This window comes from Micromys minutus (genome assembly GCF_963924665.1).
Source record: "Micromys minutus genome assembly, chromosome: 27".
Classification (NCBI taxonomy): domain Eukaryota; kingdom Metazoa; phylum Chordata; class Mammalia; order Rodentia; family Muridae; genus Micromys; species Micromys minutus.
In genome coordinates, this window is record NC_137962.1 from 9,621,597 (window position 1) to 9,640,364 (window position 18,768).

The window sequence follows — 18,768 nt, forward strand, 5'->3', positions numbered from 1 at the left end:
AAGCATAGTTAACATGAGGAAGAAAAGACATGTGGAATGAGTAAATCAACCCAATTATCATATTCATGACTTCACTCTCTCAAGCCAGGCAGGGTACATATGCCTGTCATCCAAGCACCTGGGAGGCCGAGGAAGGGAGATTGAGAATTTCTAGGTCATTCTGAATAACACAGTAAGAACTTTCTTCAAGAAATAATAGTACTAAGGAGGAGGAGGAGGGAAATGTCCACAATGACAAGAAGAAGTTCTTGTTCTTCGCAATCTGAAGCTCACCACATTGCACAATAGCACTCCAGAACCTCCTTCCTCCACATTATACAAATGTGTTCTAATGTCACACGATCCATCAATATATATGCCTAGGGTTGGTCAATAGAGGCTTGAAAAAAGCATGCAACTGCCTCACCTACCTGGGCCTGACCTGCAAGAACCAGATGACAGGCCTCTCAGGACTATAGTCCCGGAGCAGCCCAGGGAGACGACGCTTGCTCTGTCTTCTCTTCTAGACCCTGCTTTCTGCTCTGTCCATCTTGTCAAGGCTTCCGTAGGTTTTAGCGGGACATACTGCTGTGGAATATCCTAGATGCAATTATTTTTCACCTAAGTGCTCCTTGGCATTTGGAAAATCTGTCTTCATGGTGTGGCAGTGGGAGGCTTGAGTCCTGAGTTTGGATAGTGTTGCAGTCAGGCTGAGTCGTGGTGGGGGCTGGTCTCTTTGCCACCATCTCATGGAAGAGGCTCCATATCACAGTGAGGCAGAACTGAAAAAACCCAGTCCTAATCCAGCTCTGCCAAGCTCCACCCTGTGACCTGGACTGAAACCTCGATAACGTTTAGATGTCCTGTGTTCTTTCTTACCAGACATCAGTCCCTCATACTGTACGCAGGATTAATTTAAATAACTTCTCTTTTATTTCTGTTCCTGTGACTTGTGTAAAGCAAGTAGGTATGAACGCCTAGGCCCAGATCATAGCCTTGGGAGAGGCTCGTGCAGCTGCAAGGCGCAGGGGACCCTCCTTGGCAGCCAAAGCCTTCTGCTTCCTGGGGTACATGGTGTGGAGTGCTGTAGTTAGATTTATAGTTTGTAGCACTGAAAGGCCACAGTGTAAGATGACCACAGACAACCAAGAACGGCAGCAAGGAGACCTGCCTGGAGTCTGTGAGGCACATTTCCCAGGCAGCTACAGGGTAAATTGGACATAGAGGCTGATAAAAAACAAGAGATTGGAAGGCCTCATCTAGAGATTACTAGCCTATTTTCTCCAACTACAACATTACTACAATGTACTCTCTGTGGGAAACAGAAAGAGGCTTGGGATGGTAAACTGTCTATCACTGGGACAAAGGTAGATGAGAAAACCATCCCGCAAGAAGAAGGAATGTTTTCAGCTCACTATTTCAACCTGTGATCACTTGGCTTCACTATCTCTGGCCTATGGTGAGACAGAAAAAAAATAAGGACATCTTTAAAATAGAAGGAAAAATCACATTTTTAATAGTATCGTGTATTAATCTTCATAACATTCAAAATAAGAAATGAATATAGAATTTTAATATTATCACACATGATCACTGAAGGGGTATTCCTAAAACTTGACAGTGAGTCTTTAAATTTAATCCAGAATAAATAAATAGAAATTTTTTTAGGAATCAAAATAATGTACAAAGACTGCTAGAAACAGGTGGTAAAAAGTGAACTAAGATGGTCTTGGTTTAAATTGTGTGGAATAAACCCAACAAGAGATACTTGACAAAGAAGAGGTACCTACCACAGCAGTGACTGATGCACAGTTTCTAACTTCACACACACACACACACACACACACACACACACACACACACACACTCACACACACACACACACTCACACACACACACACACTCACACACACTCACACACACACAAACACACACACACATAGACACACACACACACATGGTTGGAGAGTCTATTTTGTCACAAATGTTTCTGGTATCATAATTATAAACAAATGTAAAGGAACCAACAGACATTATATACTATCCAGAAGACCCTGTTCCCACCTGTGAATTGTCATGTGACTGCCACATTCTCATTACCTGGAAAGGAGGTCACCTATGGTAGACTCAAATCTGCATTTAGAGATTAGGCTTCACCCAAGCTAGCAACACCACGTGATTGGTTAAGATAGTGTTGTTCATGCCAATGGGCTCAGAAAATGATGTATCATTGACCTCTTACATTCTTAAATAAGTGTTAGTGCAATGGCGTTGTACGTCCCTGGCTGATAGTAAATTGAAAAGCCACCAGATCTCCAACCTCCTGTGTCAGCAGCCTGTGTTCTCAAAAGCCTTGTTGTCAGAATGACTACAGGAAGTCTGTGGCTCCCAGATGCTGGTCTCTCTTGGCAACAGGGCTCACTCAGGAGACATCCTGTAGTCTTAGAAGGATGCAGATAGGAGAGTTGTCAGGAACTTGGCCTCAGATCCTGGGGCATAACACAGGAGTTTGCTCTCACTTGAGGGTAGAATTTAGTCTTTAATTATAGAGACAGAGCCTAAACATGGAGTACAATCAAGGTTTCCATCTTGGGACCATAATTGGCCCCTGTGGTCCTGAAACTCATGATCACTCTTTTCTGAAATTTCAGCATCCCACCGTCTAAGAACATTGAAGAGTTACCACATCACAAAGATGCCATTTGAGTTGTCTGTAAAAATAATAGCATGCAGGCAGGCTTAAGAAAATGAGAGCCCAGAAGAGTTTGCCTAGCAACAGCTGGATAAGAAGTCCCAGGTCTGACTCCTCTGTCTAAAGAATGCTATTAAAAGGCAGGGTATGGGGGATGACTGGATTGGACAATGGAGCCCTCCTGATGGAATTAGTATTTTTCCAGGAGACATTAGAGAGAACATGCTTGTTATATGCTCTCCCATTTGAGGATATGACAAGAAAGCAGCCATCCATGAACCAGGAAAGGAGACCAAAAACCCAGCCTCATTGGTGCCTAGATGGCAAACTTTACATGCACAGAACTGAGAGAAACCACTATTTCTATTTAAAGTGCTCAGTCTGCTGATTTGTATTCCAGAGGGGTAGCAGTGAGCACTTGGGGGTGAGGCTGTCTCATGGCTTTATTTACCATGCTAACTTTAGTGGCATCTCACCCACCAGCACTGGTGTTAAAGACAGGTTGGCGATAGAAATTACAGGTTCCCCTTATAGCTTGCAGTGCTGTGCTAACAAAGCAAAGACCCCCACACACCTTGGAATGAGCTCTAGAAGTGACCTTGGAACCATGACTTCAGAAGCTTTATTTGACTTGGCCACTTTCTAGCTTGTTCTTGATGAATTCATTCACGTTTATACCATGTTTATGAAGAAGCATTAGACCTCTAGCCCTTGCCATACTTGCAGTTCTGGGAGTTAAAATCTGAAAATGTACATAAAGTTTAACACTCAAGACTATCAGTGAGCTCTGCTAGTCCAAGGTCCATACACGTAGTATAGAACAATAAAAATGCTGTGATCTTTGAAATCAAAGGGAGATACCGGGAAGGAGGGAACAATTCTCTCTATGACCTTTCAGTGCTGTCCCTGCTGTGCTGGACTTTTTTAGTCAGTAACCATGAATGTGCACTCAGCCCATACCAGGTTGGGGCAGTGATGATTTCTTTAACTGTTATTTCTGGACACTGACCTATAGGTGCAGCCCTTCGTCAGAGAGATGCCCTCACGCCACTTAGTAATAGTAATAGTAATAGTAATGCATAGACACATTACTATTCTCCCATGGCCTACCTTTACTCACAGCTTCGACGCCAGTGAGCCAGGCTCCAAAAGACCTTCTGTCTATACATAAGCCTCTGTCTGGCTGCTAGCTCTTTGTTCCTGCTCCTTGTATCTTAGCCATGTGCAGAACTTGGAGGTACTAGAAGACAGCCATGGTCAGACATAGGCTCCATAGCTGTGTAGTCTACATACACTGGCAAGTGTGTCAATATGTCTGAGTCTCATCTTCTTTATGTGTAAAAAATGAAAGTCATGACTGTGTCTTCCAGGAAACAGACTTTGAGAGAGACACTTTCATGAGGGGATCTTTAAACACAGTGCTATTGTTTATACAAAGAGTACTTCATAAATTAGCACCACAGGGAGAAAGGAAAAGACATCTCAGGCATGAAAAGAGGATACTCATGGCAGAGAGTCAAACAATGGCCCAGCCCATCTTACTGGCAGCAACAGCTGGATCAGCTTTTAGTGAGGCCAGAAAAGGCCCCAGGTCTCTCTACATGCATTAGCTTCTACATATAAGCTTTAGACAGGGGATCGATGGTAAAGAATGAGTTAGTGTGGGCACCAGATCCTAAGTGGACATGAGAACTTCACTTTTGTAGGGACATAGGTAGCCTATCATGGTGCAGTCATGAGCAATAGGCTCATGAAGATGGATAGGTGGAATGTTTATAGGTAGCCTATCATGGTGCAGTCATGAGCAATAGGCTCATGAAGATGGATAGGTGGAATGTTTATGGGGTTCCGGGCACTCCATCCCTATGGCTACCTTGTGGTGTTCTGACCTGCATTGTGTCACTATGTCACTGTTGCGTGCCCCACTTTTTCCTCCTCATTTGTCTTAATTTATAGACATAGACATGTCTTCAGTTATTTAACTAATTTTCAACCGTTGAGCTACTAGACTCGATTCCAGAACTTTCCCTCCAGAGAAACTTAAGTAGTGACAGAATGGAGGTATAGATGCATAATGTCACATGATAGAAAAGACAAAGACATAGCTCACACAATGGAGATCTCACAGAGGCCACTGAAGTACCTTTTGTAGTTGTCTTCCACAGTTCTCATTCTATCCCTGGTGATAACCGCAGGTGATTGTCCCATTTTGTCTCTCAGTTGCTTTGGACTCCTGGCAGACCCTATCCCTGTCCTCCGTGATTGTAGATCCATCCATCAAGCACTTTGATGTTGCCCACATCAGCATTTCAGCCACCAGCAACTTCTCCATGGCCCAAGAGTTCTGTTTACAAGGTAAGAGAATCCCCCAGAGAGAATGCAGCAGGGTCTTAGCCAAGTACTTCCCTGTACACCAACCAAAGATAGGCGGGAGATTCAAGATGGCCTTAGAGTGCCTGACAGGAAGAAACAGAGAAGGGAAGACATGAATCACTCCACTCCTCACTGGGCACTCTACAGTCAGTTTGCAATAGCCAGCCAGCCTTGAGCCAGCACAGAAGATCAGCAGACCTAAGTGGGATTATTGTGAGGGTGAGAAAAAGAAAGGTTCATGGAGTCAGGTAGGTGCCCATAGATAGCAAATGGTCTTTCCTTGAGAGATAGTGTGTGCACTCTGGACAGGCTCCTGGGATTCAGCCAAGAACTATGGGTAAACAATAAGACATGCTTCTAAAACAATTTAAAGAGTCATCTATTGGGACAATTATCCAATTATCCCCAAATGTAATTTTCTTAATTTTTTAGTCACTGGTGATATCCAAATAACAACTAAGTGACCCTACAATTCTAATATTCCACAAAGAATTCCCTCTCTGAGAGTGGCTGGGTTTAGTTGACATTTGCACACTGAGTCTTGAACTCTATTGACATACAAATGGAGAAAGTATCACCTTCTCCACATGACTGGATGATTATCATGAAGACAACACTGCCATGTGCAAGTTGTGTACTATACAGCTCCAGACAGTGTCATTCAGAGACTAGGCTTTGAATACAGGGCACAGCTTACCTGGCTCATGCAGTCCAGTAAAGCTATCCCATTTCCAGAGCCATTCTCAGTGCTGAATGTCAGGAGGTAGGTTAAACTGTATTGGAAAGCTCATGGCTCTACATGAAAAGGCATAGTTCAAGATAGATGCTGAAGAGTACATTGCTGGCTTAGTATTCATGAGAGGAGGCCATAGGTGACAGATCTGAGGGAGGTGCCAGGAAATAGAACATAGAATACTGTGTTAAATATGAAGCTCATGGGGATTTGTGGAACTGTCTTTTAAAAAGAACACATTTATGAGATATTTGAACAAACAAAAACTGACCATTTTTATAAAATATCTTGATGGAGGGTTGAATTTCTACCACCACTGTTTTATTTTCAGCTCTGGCTCAGTGTACAAAATTTATGGATGAGACATTCTATAATGGATAGAAGAGTAGATAGATAGATAGATAGATAGGAAGATGGACATACATTTTGATGGATGTATGGTTGAATAGATCGGAGGATGGTGGATGACTTTGGAGTAGTGAATAGGATGAATGACTGGATACATATAGTAAGGTACATGGATAGATGGATGCAGAGATAGATGGGTGCATGGATAGATGGGTACATGAATAGATGGGTGCATGGATAGATGGGTGCATGGATAGATGGGTGCATGGATAGGTGGGTGCATGGATAGATGGGTGCATGGATAGATGGGTGCATGGATAGATGGGTGCATGGATAGATGGGTGCATGGATAGGTGGATGCATGGATAGGTGGGTGCATGGATAGATGGGTGTATGGATAGGTGGGTGCATGGATAGATGGATGCATGGATGGATGCATGGATAGATGGGTGCATGCTCAGAAGTAGTAATACACGAATAAGGTAATAGCTCTGAGTTGAAGACTCCCTTTCTCTGTGTTTTTTCCAGAATGTTCCCGTCACCGGGACTGCCTTGTTACTACCATGCAGGTCCAACCTGGGGTTGTGAGGTGTGTGTTCTACCCTGATATACAGAGCTGCGAACACAGTCTACAGAGCCAGACCTGCTGGCTTCTGCTCCATGAAGAAGCTGCCTACATCTACCGAAAATCTGGTAAGCCTCAGACTGAGCCTCTGCAACCATATCTTGGGGCTGGAGATGGCTGGCAAGGATATTTGCTTAGTGGCCTGGAGGGCAGTGGCTTTGAAACTCCTAAGGGAGACTTGGACAAAGGTTGCTGGCTAGGTAGCATTCTCCTGGGTGAATTAAGGGCAGTTGGAATAAAGTTTTATTTCTGTATCACATTTATTCTTTGATCTTAGAAATTCTTTGAATTTCATAAGACAATTAAACTGCTGTGTTTTATTAATGCTGTGTGGTTAGGAAAGCTCTTGCTTCATACCTTATTTTGCCTGAAGGACTGGTACCTTCTCCTCCTGTTGGAAATCAGCACTCTGTGGCACAGAGAAGTTGGTGACATCTCTGACTTCACACAGCTAGTGATGGCAGAAGAAGAGGAATCTAGAGAGAGATTTGTCTCCCTGCCGGCCTCTGCCTAACAAGTAGATCACAAATTCTTGGAGGGAACTCTTTTCAGCTCACTTGAGTTTAAACTCATCCAGGATTGGAACTATAGCTTAGTAGTAGGATGCTTACCTAGAATGCACAAGGCCCTGGGTTCTACCCCTAAAACTGCTTATAAACAAATTATTCACAGATCATTCACAGTGTATGCCAGACAAAGACAAAGGGAAGTATGCATATAAATCTATCACCAAGGAAACCTGTAAAGGGCTGAGAGCCAGGAAACATGAGCCAGAGACTGTGCATTAGCCCCACTCTTCTAAACATACTGGGGAGGTGAATTGGGGTGCTGGGTGTACCTGTTATTCTGGAATCACACATTTTCTCAAAGAAAGGTTCATATAAGACATATAATAGGCTTTGTAATTATATACTGTTATTATATATATTCAACTGCCATTGTAGTCCCTTGGTCTCATTTTCTATCTGGATATTGATATTATAGAGTCGAGCTGGATAAATTTTTATCAGGATATTCAGTCAACAGTGTGGCTAACCTATGTGGAAGTCCTGCTAAGAAATTAAGATTGGGCTTTAAGAAAAAATTCTATGCCTCTGTTTCTTCAGGACTGAAGTTGTGTGGATATTTATGTGCTGAGGAGGAGAGAGCACATCTGCACCTGCAAAACCCAGGGTGCTCTCACCAGTCAAGGCAGTCACATGGTTAAATACATGGAAGAGTTCAGTATGTCTGCAAGAGTTCAAAGTGAATGCCACCCATCTGGCATGTTTCCTGAGTTTGTGCAAGCAGACTTTCAGAACAGGCAGCACCAGGCAGCCATTAGTGGGAAGCATACGTGATGACCGGCTGAGGTGGTGCTTACACTCTTGCTCCTGCCATAGCATATACCCAGCCCATGGCATACAGCTGCTTCCCGTGAACCAGAAGAACTTGGACATATTAGCAGCTACAGTCCTAGGCAAATACGTGGTTACAGTATTGGGAATAACTTCAGTCATGATTTGTGCTGTAGGCCCTACTAGAAACAACTGCTTCTGTCCATTGTGTTTCCATCTGGATCTCTACCTCATGCTACAGTAGATTGTTGTTGTTGTTTTATAATGAAGACTTTGTTCTCTATCTATATATCTTCTATTCTCTCGCTCTCTTATTTCTCTCTTCATCTTTTCCTTTATCTTTTATTTTTCCTTCCATTCATTTACCCAACTCACCTCTCCTCCCCCTATCTTCTCTTTGTCCATTCCTTATTCCTGCAACCTGCTTAGCCACCCATACATCCTCCCAACTCTCCTTCCATCCATCTTCTTTTTCTCCTTCTATCTCTCTATCTATATGTTGAGTTCCTCCTGTTGTCCATGCACCCTGCTTGAAACACATCCTCTGTTGCCATTCATTTTTGACACCACTGTGTTGCAGAACTGCTACCATTCCTGTTTCACAAGAGGTAATTTGAAGGTCAGACAAACTAAATGCTTTGGGAAAATTCCATCTGTTTCATCATGTGAGGATCAGGTGTGCTCCCAGAGGATAATGGGTTCTGCCTTTGCACTGACAGAGAATCCAACCATTTTTTTCCCACATTCATAATCCTCTAACATATCTCCTATGAAATTTTTATGGAGTATTTTGTTTTGTCTTCTATAGCATGTATAGACTCTCCAGATAAATATTAGTCACAACTCTCCATAACCTAGTCACAACTCGAAATGTCCCTAAGCATGATCAAAATCTTCTCTGGTTATGAAATCACTGCATACAGCAAGGTTCTTCAGAAATGGCAAAGCTTCCGCACACCAGCCTTTTCTCTTGCACCTCTATTTGTTGTTGCTATCATAAACACAGTTTTATAGAGTGAGTGAAAATAGAACAAATTTGTTTTCTGTCAAAAAAAATCTCAGAACAGAGCAAGCCTATCTTAGGACAGTAAGACTTCGTATATACATGCATGCATACACATGCATACACATACATACACACAAACACACACACACACACACACACACACATACATTCTTCATCTTTCTTTTTGGTATTTATAGTTTTCTTTGTGCAAGACCAATGTCTTATAAGGAACTATCCCAAGAACACTTTGCATTGAGCCTGAGACCCACTAATGTTTACTGAATCAACTAATGAGGGGAAATCGAGGCAGAAGGGGAAATAAATGGTAGTTCCCAGTGAACTGATTAATGTGGTGGCAATGGCATTGGATAATCTCTCGTACACGGAGCAAGGCTAAGCAGTACCAGCTATGGTCTATGAACCCCACTATAGATGGCCTGGCAGAGGAGGCCTGGTGTGATGAACCAATAGAAAATGGGAGAGCTGACCAGATCTGACTTGTATGAACAGGAAGGGTTGGGCTAGGGTAGAATAAGTAGCTCCAGAGTCCTGAATTACCCATCACAGCCCAGCTTTACCTTAGGACCCTTTAGTTACAAGACTGAAAGCAAAGCTCTCTAGGAGTTTTTTTCAAAGAACATACTCTTCCTGGACTCAAGACAAGCAGCTTGGTCTTCATGTGTGTCCTGAACAACGTAAGCAGAGGCTATTCCAAAAGCGGTTGCCTGTCTGTGGGACATGTTCTTCTAGAAGTGGGGAGGAGGCTGACTTGTCTGGCCTCAGTGGGAGAAGATGTGCCTAGTCCTGCAGAGATTTGATGTACTGTGGTGGAGACATAACAAGGGGGTGCTTTTCTACCCTCTCAGAGGAGAAGGGGAGGAGGGACAGGCTCACTGGGAATAGTTGGGATGTACAGTGAATAAATAAGACTAAATTAATGAAAATAAATAGACTGCTGGCAGACTTGCTTTTTTGTCCCAAATCTGTGCTAGATTACTGAAGAATTGTTTTTATCCATCTCTCCATATGAGTGATCTAGACATTTCACCTCAGGAATAAGAGAATAAGACTCATGCTTGAAGAAAGGTTTTGCTCCAGACTCCTGGTTGATGGATCATCTCTTACTGTTGCCCAACTGTCCCTCTTCTAGGCTCCCAGGTGTGGGTTAGCACCTAGCTTTGGGAACATCAGAAGAATGCAGTAGACAGTACATAAACAGGAATCAAAAAGTCCTTGCATGTTCTTTGTGCCTCATGGAACAGCTTCTGCTATTACTGGTCACACTTGGTGGTGTTGTCATTGAATGCTAACTTTACCAACTTTCTTAACTGTGGAGGAAAATGAACCACTGACATTTTAAAGCTTCCTCAAACAGAAATATTTATCTTCTTGCTGAACACCATCTGGAATGCCACTTCTCACTGTCTGTCTGCCCCTCTGCTCTTGCCTTCTCACCAGGAATCCCTTTGCTCCAATCTGATGGAATATCCACACCTTCTGTACGCATTGATTCCTTTGGCCAGCTTCGGGGTAGGTCCCAGGCCGTTAAGATGGGCATGGCCTGGAAGCAAGTATACCAGTTCCTTGGCATTCCATATGCTGCCCCACCCTTGGCAGACAACCGTTTCCGGGCACCAAAGGTCTTGAATTGGACAGGCTCCTGGGAAGCCACCAAGCCAAGGTATGGAGCAAGTTGCATCATTTTGGTGAATATCCAAAGAATGCCTATCTTGGTCTAATCTATCATGGCAGAGCCAGGTGTTCTGTTTAAAACAAAATACGGGAATGCATCCAATTAAATAACCCTAGGGTGACACAGGTGCCCAGTTTCAAAGAGACGCAGGCCATTTGGTGAAAAGTCTGTGTTTCTGTTCCAGGAAGTAATTGTGGAACCTAAGGCAAGGAGGTGCTGCATTTACCAGCATGGCTCTTCTTAAGTCTCCTTGGGGATTTTTTTGCAGGAACATGTGGCTATGGGAGAATCTGTAGTAGGTTCACGTGGGGCAGGCCTGAAGTGTCCACATGTATCATGCCATTCTTGTAGTTGTCAAACTCAATAACATCTGACAAGTAAAAGTGTTCTCCTTTTCTTTTCTTCACCTACTTTTCTCGTCTTCTTTTTTCTTTCTTTCTGGATAGGAACGTACTATGTAGTTCCAGTCTGGCCATGCACTTGAGTTGTTCCTACCTCAGCCTTCTGAATACTTGAGACTACATGAGTGTTGCCTGGTCAGACATGTGACTTAATGTAATTGAAAATTCACCATGATGAGGAAGATGGATGGGTCAATGAAAGAAATTAATAGTACTCCTCCCAACTGGAGCAGCATAAGGAGCTCTCTTTCTCTTTCCCCTTTTCATGGATGGGTCAATGAAAGAAATTAATAGTACTCCTCCCAACTGGAACAGCATAAGGAGCTCTCTTCCCCCTTCCCCTCTTCTGAGCTCATCACTCAGATCTTACCATTTCCCCTCATAAAGCCTTTCTTGTTAAACATTGAAATGTGATGAATAATACTGCAGTATTTTTTTGAGAGAAGTAGCTTAGTTCTGTGGGATGTTGACAGTAGGTGACTGTGCCACCTACGTTCTTCCTTTGGCCCCATGGCTTTCTTCTCAAGAGAAGTGTTTTCATGTGCTGTATGGCTCTGGCTGATGAGCAGGTGCCTACCCCTAGAAGTATAGGATGAAGGCTCTTGAAGCCTTGTGGTAAAGATGATGAAAATTACTTTACTTAATTAGAGGGTCTAATTAAAGAGCCTCTGTATACTGGTATGTACAAGAGGGACTGAAGAGGTAATTGATCACCCAGATCTTGAAGAGACAGTAGCTACAGAGCCCAGCACTGGCAACTTTTGGAAGATGAGTCCAGTGGCCTTGGGTAGATAATACTTATGTGACCATTAGGAGGTGTCTAAGATGAGTCTTTAAACAAGGGGACCGTCAATCCTCTTCCCTGATGTGTAAGGTAGGTCTGACATACATTCTGAGGGCAGAGTTTGCGCAGTTCAGCAAGGCAAGGGCAAGGTTGTGCCAGCTCACCATCTGCTTCTCTGGACTTGGTCTCTGGCACGTTCACCTCTGGGTGGCAAGTTTCTCGACAGGCCTGAGTTCAAAGAAGGCCATAGACATGCTGCCATTCTTTCTACTCTCTGGCCATGTTTATTACCTGAAGCTTCCTCACTGCCCAGAGAAAAATAATAACAATAACAAGGATAATAATAATAATAAGAAGAAGAAGAAGAAGAAGAAGGAAGGAAGGAAGGAAGGAAGGAAGGAAGAAAAAAATCAAAACAAACAATAACAAGCTTTTTACTCTGGCGACAAGATATGGTTTTGGAGAGGAGGAAAATATGGCAGGTCCCCTTGTTGTTTCTTTGAAAATGTTGTGCCTTATTTCTGCAGGGCCAGCTGCTGGAAACCAGGTACCCATACCCCCACACCTCCCCAAATCAGTGAAGACTGCTTGTATCTCAACGTGTTTGTCCCTGAGAACCTGGTGAGTTGAGAATTACTTGATGTGTTGTCTAGTGATCAACTTTCTTTGGCATCCCTGTTCCCACCTCCCCTTGGCTCCATGGAACCTGTGCTCCTACAGCATTGTCCTTAGAGACACTGAGCTCCCTTTATGAAGCTAAAAAGTGAATAGGGGTCCTCAGAGCTTCCCAGAAAGGCTCCCACATAAAATGTATGAAGATAAAGTGTTAAGCTATGGTCTAACTTCCTGTATCTGCTTTAGAAGCCACTGCTGTCTTAGGGCTGAACAATTGGAGGATCACAGCCCATGAAAGAAAAGGGAAGCAGGAATACTGGTAACAACACTCAGAGAACTCAGTGTGACTGCCAGCCCTGTTTCCTCTGGCTCAATGGCTGTGAGAATAAACTGTAACTTGGATCAGACACAGCCTGCTGATCTCAGTGAGCACAGGCATGAATGATCTCACTAGCCATAATGCAGAATGGTGGAGCCTTGAATAAAGGGCATGATAAGGTTCCATTCTGCCCAAAGATGGTCACACTACACACCTACCATGCTGAATTAAAGCCTGAAAATAGCATCTCTTCTGGCTCCTATTCTTCAGTGTCTTAGAGAAGGCAAATTGGGTTCTATGAGCCCAAGGAGGCAACTTGGAGGGAAAGAAGTAGCATGGCCTCTGCTCTCAAAGCTCCCGTGACAATTAAATCAGTTCTTCATAGGTTAGTGCTGGTCTGAGACTTTATGGGGCAGTGATTCATGAGGGAAGCCTTGGGGACGGCAGGAGAGCTGGGATGGTTGGATGGCATGGCAAGGTGGCATGGGAGGACCACAGCTGAAGATAAAGGTATTCAAACTAGACGGGGAGAGGAACAATGGCCACTTGGGCATAGATACTGACAGAAAATAAGCAGGGAAAATATCTCCATGTGTCTGCAGCCTCCCAGCACCTCTCAGAAACCTTACACACTCTCTCAGGTAAGAGGACTGGGAATTAAGTCTGTAACTTTCCCAGGTCACTCAGGAGGAGAATAATTACAGCAGGCTGGTTGAGACTAGAGTTTAGTGGTGTGTGACTTATTAGAGCACATTATACTTATGACCTCATCCATGAAAAGATAAAACACAGGTGCATTCTCCATCCTGAAACTATTAAGAGCTGTAATGTAATGAAATGCAAGCCACTGGACAGAGTTTCTTGACTCTGAATGTAGTGCGTCTTCCCACACCTACCCTGTGGGTATTTGTCTGATTATTTTGGGCCATAGTTATACCCCATCATGGCCTCCAGAAAGGGGAGCTGTTCTCAGCAATGTGGGACCTGTGCACACAACTGACAGGTCCTGAACAAGAGCCCCTAGTCTGTGGATACTTTGAACTGCAATGGTCACAGAGGCTGAATGGACCCCTTGTGTTATCAGTAGTGGATATTTACAGCCAACTGGCTCATCCATTCCTGGTCCATTACCAGTACCAGCTTTTGGAGGATAGGGGGTGTTGGCGTTCACTCTGCACTATTCCACAAATCCTGAGACAATGAGACTGAATGTCAGAGCTAAGTTTCTGTGAGGTCTATAAAAGCCTGTCTGGAGAATCCATTGGGATAGAGTTTCACCAATGTAAATGCCTCAGAGTATGATGGAGAAGAGACCAGGCCTGAGATTTAGGACTTGTCATAATGACCAGGAAGTCTTTGGAAATAGAATAGGACAAGACCAGGGAGGAAGTAGATCTCCAGGTTTGTATTGAGTGTGGTTCCTTCTTCTGCTCACTGTGAAACGTTCACACAGTGTCATTACTTCAATGAACCTCCATTCTTCTACCCATGGAATGGGGAACAGTAACTCCTTAGATCTGACATCACAGACTTTCATAGTTAGGCAGCTTGAGCCACACATACTTGATTTTCTCACATTCTGGAAGCTTGAAGTTCAAGATCAAAGGCCATGGGGATGACCCCTCCCCATTACTTATCTTCTTAGCTGGTATTTGGCACACTTATCCCTTGTGTATGTCTGTGTACAAACTCTTTCTCCTTGAAAGGACACTGTTCTTACGGGATCAGAGTTCTCACATAGAGCCACAATTGGGCCTTCAAGTATGATGACTTGCTGAGCTATGGGTTTAGGCATCCCTGTATGAATTTGGAGGAAAAACAACCATTCCCTTGGAGAGGATTAAATGGGTGCCAAGACAGGGCCAGCAAGAGGACTACTGTGGGCTCAGAGTCTGTTTTCAAGAATAGCAGTTGCCCCTCCTACCAGCTTATCTTCAACCTCGTCTATCTCTCCAATCCCTTCAGGTCTCCAATGCATCGGTTCTGGTGTTCTTCCACAATACCATGGAGATGGAAGGCAATGAAGGTCAACTGACCATTGATGGCTCCATCCTGGCTGCAGTAGGCAACGTCATCGTAGTCACTGCTAACTACAGACTGGGGGTCTTCGGCTTCCTGAGTTCAGGTGAGCTGTTGGTGTAATGGCAATCAGACTTCCATCACAATAAGACATAACTAAGACCATTTTCTTAAAAGAGGAGATATTCTAGTTTCACTGTGACTCTGTTTGTGCTCCTAGTCATACCTTCCACCCCCAACCACTGGAGAAAAATAAAGTCCTGGCCCAGCACCAATATATTCTACTTTCCCTTATCTACCTACATATACTTCTGTGATAGCAGCAGTGGGCAGTGTTGGTGGAGAGGGTAGAGCACTGGCATCGGAAAAGTTAAGGCTAGTACTGGCTCTCATGATCAGTATGACCTTAGACCACCGTCCATTTCTCAGTGTGTGCTATCCCTCTTCTTTTAAATAGGAACAGGTTTCCTCTACTTTCAGAGCTAGGTAAGACAGTGCATTCAAGAAGTTTTTAAAGTCTTTGACTATCAGGGCTGAGCATCATTGATAATTTCAAAGGTTGTCCTCTGAGTCCTGGAAAGACAGGTGCAAAGCAGGAGGACCAGAAAGAAATGTGCTCCTGAGGGGTTAGCTCAGGAACCATTTGAGGTGAGGTCTTAAAAGCCCCAGAAGAAGTGCTAGGCTGGCCTACACAGCAGGCAGTAGTTGGTGCAGATCATCCTAAACCTGATGGAAATGCTAATGAAAGGCAGCTTTAGGTTTAGTTTTGGAGCAGTAGTTTGAGCAGAGAGACATAGGTGTGAATGGAGACTTCTTTCTCCATCCCCTGACAGAGGCTGGGTAGTGTGCGAAGTGAAGGTACTGTGTGGTACCGGAGATGATGTGCATGTTTTTCTTCAGTGTAGAGGATTGCTCAGTCATTAACTTTCTCTTTTAAAAAGAAAAACAATCCTGTTGGGTTTTCTGCTCTCCAGTGAAACACAAAGTGTTTCTCAGGATCTTTAGTGATATTTAGGGCTTAACCTGACCAAAGCTGGCCCCAGAGAGCTCTTTCCAGACACAGCTCAGTTTGGCTTAAGGCTTAAGGCTTCTTTAGTCAGCAGAGTGACTTTCCATGTGTCCTAGCCTGAAGGGGATTAGGATTTCAGGGAGTGAAATCTTTGGAATTCATACCCTTCTCTGGTGTAGGCATCTGAGGGAAGGTCACCAAAGCTTCCAGAACACCCAGTCCTTTCTGACTTACATCAGTGCTACATAATTATCTGGGGGGAAAACTAAAAAGCTATCAGTTGGAGGAAAAGAGTTATACTTTAGAGAACTTCATCTACTAGACGTTCTGACTGGACTCCCTCAGCTCTCAGAGAGCACTAACACCTGTCTGCCATGCCATTTTCTAGGAGGAAATTCAAGGCTCAGAAAGGTCAAGTGCTCACAGATCATCTACAGACAGTGGCAGACTAAGGTTCTCAGACAGCAATGAGAAACTCTGGCTTCCCAGACTGGCTTCTCAGAGGTTTAGAAATTACTCTGGACACCGAGTGCATCAGGCTTTCACTTTTATTGTCATTTAGCAGGGAGACAGTCCTGATTTGTTCACTTGATCCCTGGTCACAGGGTACCTCCCTCATCCCAGAGCTTCTGAATCTATTTTACTTTGCTTCCCTGCGGATCTGTCCAGAGAGGGAAGGATTGGAGGAAAATAAGGGATGCCCATTTCTTCCACTCTGAATCCTATTCTGGTAAAGTGCATAGCCATGGCCCTAGTGTACTTAGTACAGGGGTGAGGGAGATCGGGTAGGCAATGGACCCCCAGGCCTTGGTAGTGTAGGAACAGAGCAGTTGTGCTCTGAATCAGGAGACAGATGGACACAACTGACACAACCTCTGTCACCAGGTACTCTGGGCGTTAGATGGTCTTGTTTCTTCTCTAGCCAGGAAAACAGTCCCATAGCCTACCATAGGTAGCCACTCATAGCAGCCATCTATGAAAATAAAGCTGGCTCTGTTACGATCATCACTCAGAAACGTTTTAGGTCTCAACATGTTCAATTGTATTTCAGAATAAATGCATAACTTGGATGCCTACTTCAGGGCAGTCCTGTTGCCTCGATAGACATTAAGTGTGTCATCATCAGGACTGAATAAAGCATGCTCTACCATCACCCTCACTTTACACATAGAAAGAACCAAAATGCATGGACACTACATAGCCTTCCTAGGGCCCCTGTTTGGGGTAAGTGTTGAAGCCAGGATTTCATAAGGCCCATGCCTTTCTACTTCCCAATGGAGTCCATGGACAAGACTAGGTCCTGTTGGGACCCTCTGTGGTTGAACAGATGAGGGACGCTCATGTAATAAATGGATAGGTAGATACATGCCGGGTGATCCTGTCCAGAAGGCTGGGCACCTGGAAGTGTGGATCAGAACAGGGAAAGAAGGCACAACCTTAACAGAAACACGAGATCCAGAAAATCTCCACTTGAATTTTTCTCCCTCTGTGAAACAGTTCTGGAGGTGTGTGTGTGTGTGTGTGTGTGTGTGTGTGTGTGTGTGTGTGTGTGTATCAGGATCTTGAGGGCAAGGTACATTGTACCACAGTGCTACAAGGGAGCATCACTCATGTACTGAGCAGCTTGGGCACTGCAGGAGCTGACTGACTGACTAGGAGGCAGGCCTTGAGGGCCTACAGTCAGTAAATTTGATGCAGTGACAATGAGGGGTTGAGGGTTCTGGAAACCAGCACTGACACTCTGTAATATTTGTCATAAAATTCTCAGAGGTGTTTATGGAGTTGGATTGACTTTTAAGACAAGTAGTTCTAATTGTGAGTTAGGATTTGAGTTCCAACTCAATATCACATTTGCTTCTTTCATCTAGACAAGTTTTTCTGCTTCAAACAAATGAAGGTAAAGGTTGAACCAGACCCTTCACAGCACAGTGGGCCTATCCCCTGCGTTTGTGTACCTGGGGAGATTATTCACTGGAGGTGAAGACCAAACACCAAAGAGTCGGTGCACTGGGAAGTATGTGCACCGGAAGATTGGGAACTGAATTACTTTCTGCTTTCAGCAGTTCCTGGCACAGCACCTGGCACAGGAGGAAGCCAGAATCATCCTTTTTTGATGAAGGTCTTACCAAAGAACCCCAATTCTTATTTCCCAAGAATCTAAAGACCTCCTAATATGCACATTAGTCCTTATCACAGGGTGGAAAGCTGACACACAGGCAGCAAGTGTCGGGAACAGTTCTCTCACATTGCTCCTGCCAATGCAGGCTGTGAATGTCACTTCCTACAGACTTTGCCCTTACTCAACACCCTGTTCTCCTGGACTCCCAGAGGTCCAGAGGAAACAAACACATTGATCTTGACAAATGGAACTCAGGAGCGATCCAGAAAAGGCCATGTCACGGGCAGGGTTTGCCAATAGCTTCATCAGACCCAGAACATAAAAAGCATTTTAAGAGAAGAGAAATCTGCACAGCTGGAAGAGTAGCTTGTGTTATTTATGTGATCCAGGCTGGTGTTCTCGTCAGCTTTGCTAATGTTGGTTCAGGCAATCAGCATGTAAGATTTTCCTACCTTTTCTGTTTGGGAACATGGGGTCTTTCTGATACTTTTTTATTCTATATGGACTCCCCTCAGTCATAGCTCTGCCCGTGAAGTCTCATGAAGAACTGTGAATGGAGCTTGAGGGGAGTGTGGGCTGTGTGTATCTGCGTGCGCATAGTGATGGAAGTTGCAGAGTGCACTTCTTTCCTTTTCTTTTTGCTGTGACACTATATCTGACAGAAGCACCTGAAGGAAGCTGGCGTGCTCGGGCTCACACTTTGAGAGTATATACTA

At 44.1% G+C, this 18,768-nt stretch overlaps 1 protein-coding gene across 1 annotated transcript in view; it reads left to right on the forward strand.

Annotated features, from left to right (window-relative positions):
• The window catches only part of TG (thyroglobulin), a gene marked incomplete at both ends in the record, with an annotated part of 179,405 nt that overhangs the window by 84,811 nt on the left and 75,826 nt on the right, over positions 1-18,768 (forward strand). The window contains 5 exons of the mRNA XM_080939317.1: positions 4,892-5,026; positions 6,654-6,818; positions 10,552-10,774; positions 12,499-12,592; positions 14,871-15,030. Coding sequence (XP_080795443.1) covers positions 4,892-5,026; positions 6,654-6,818; positions 10,552-10,774; positions 12,499-12,592; positions 14,871-15,030 — 777 coding nt within the window. The remainder of the gene's footprint in view (positions 1-4,891; positions 5,027-6,653; positions 6,819-10,551; positions 10,775-12,498; positions 12,593-14,870; positions 15,031-18,768) is intronic.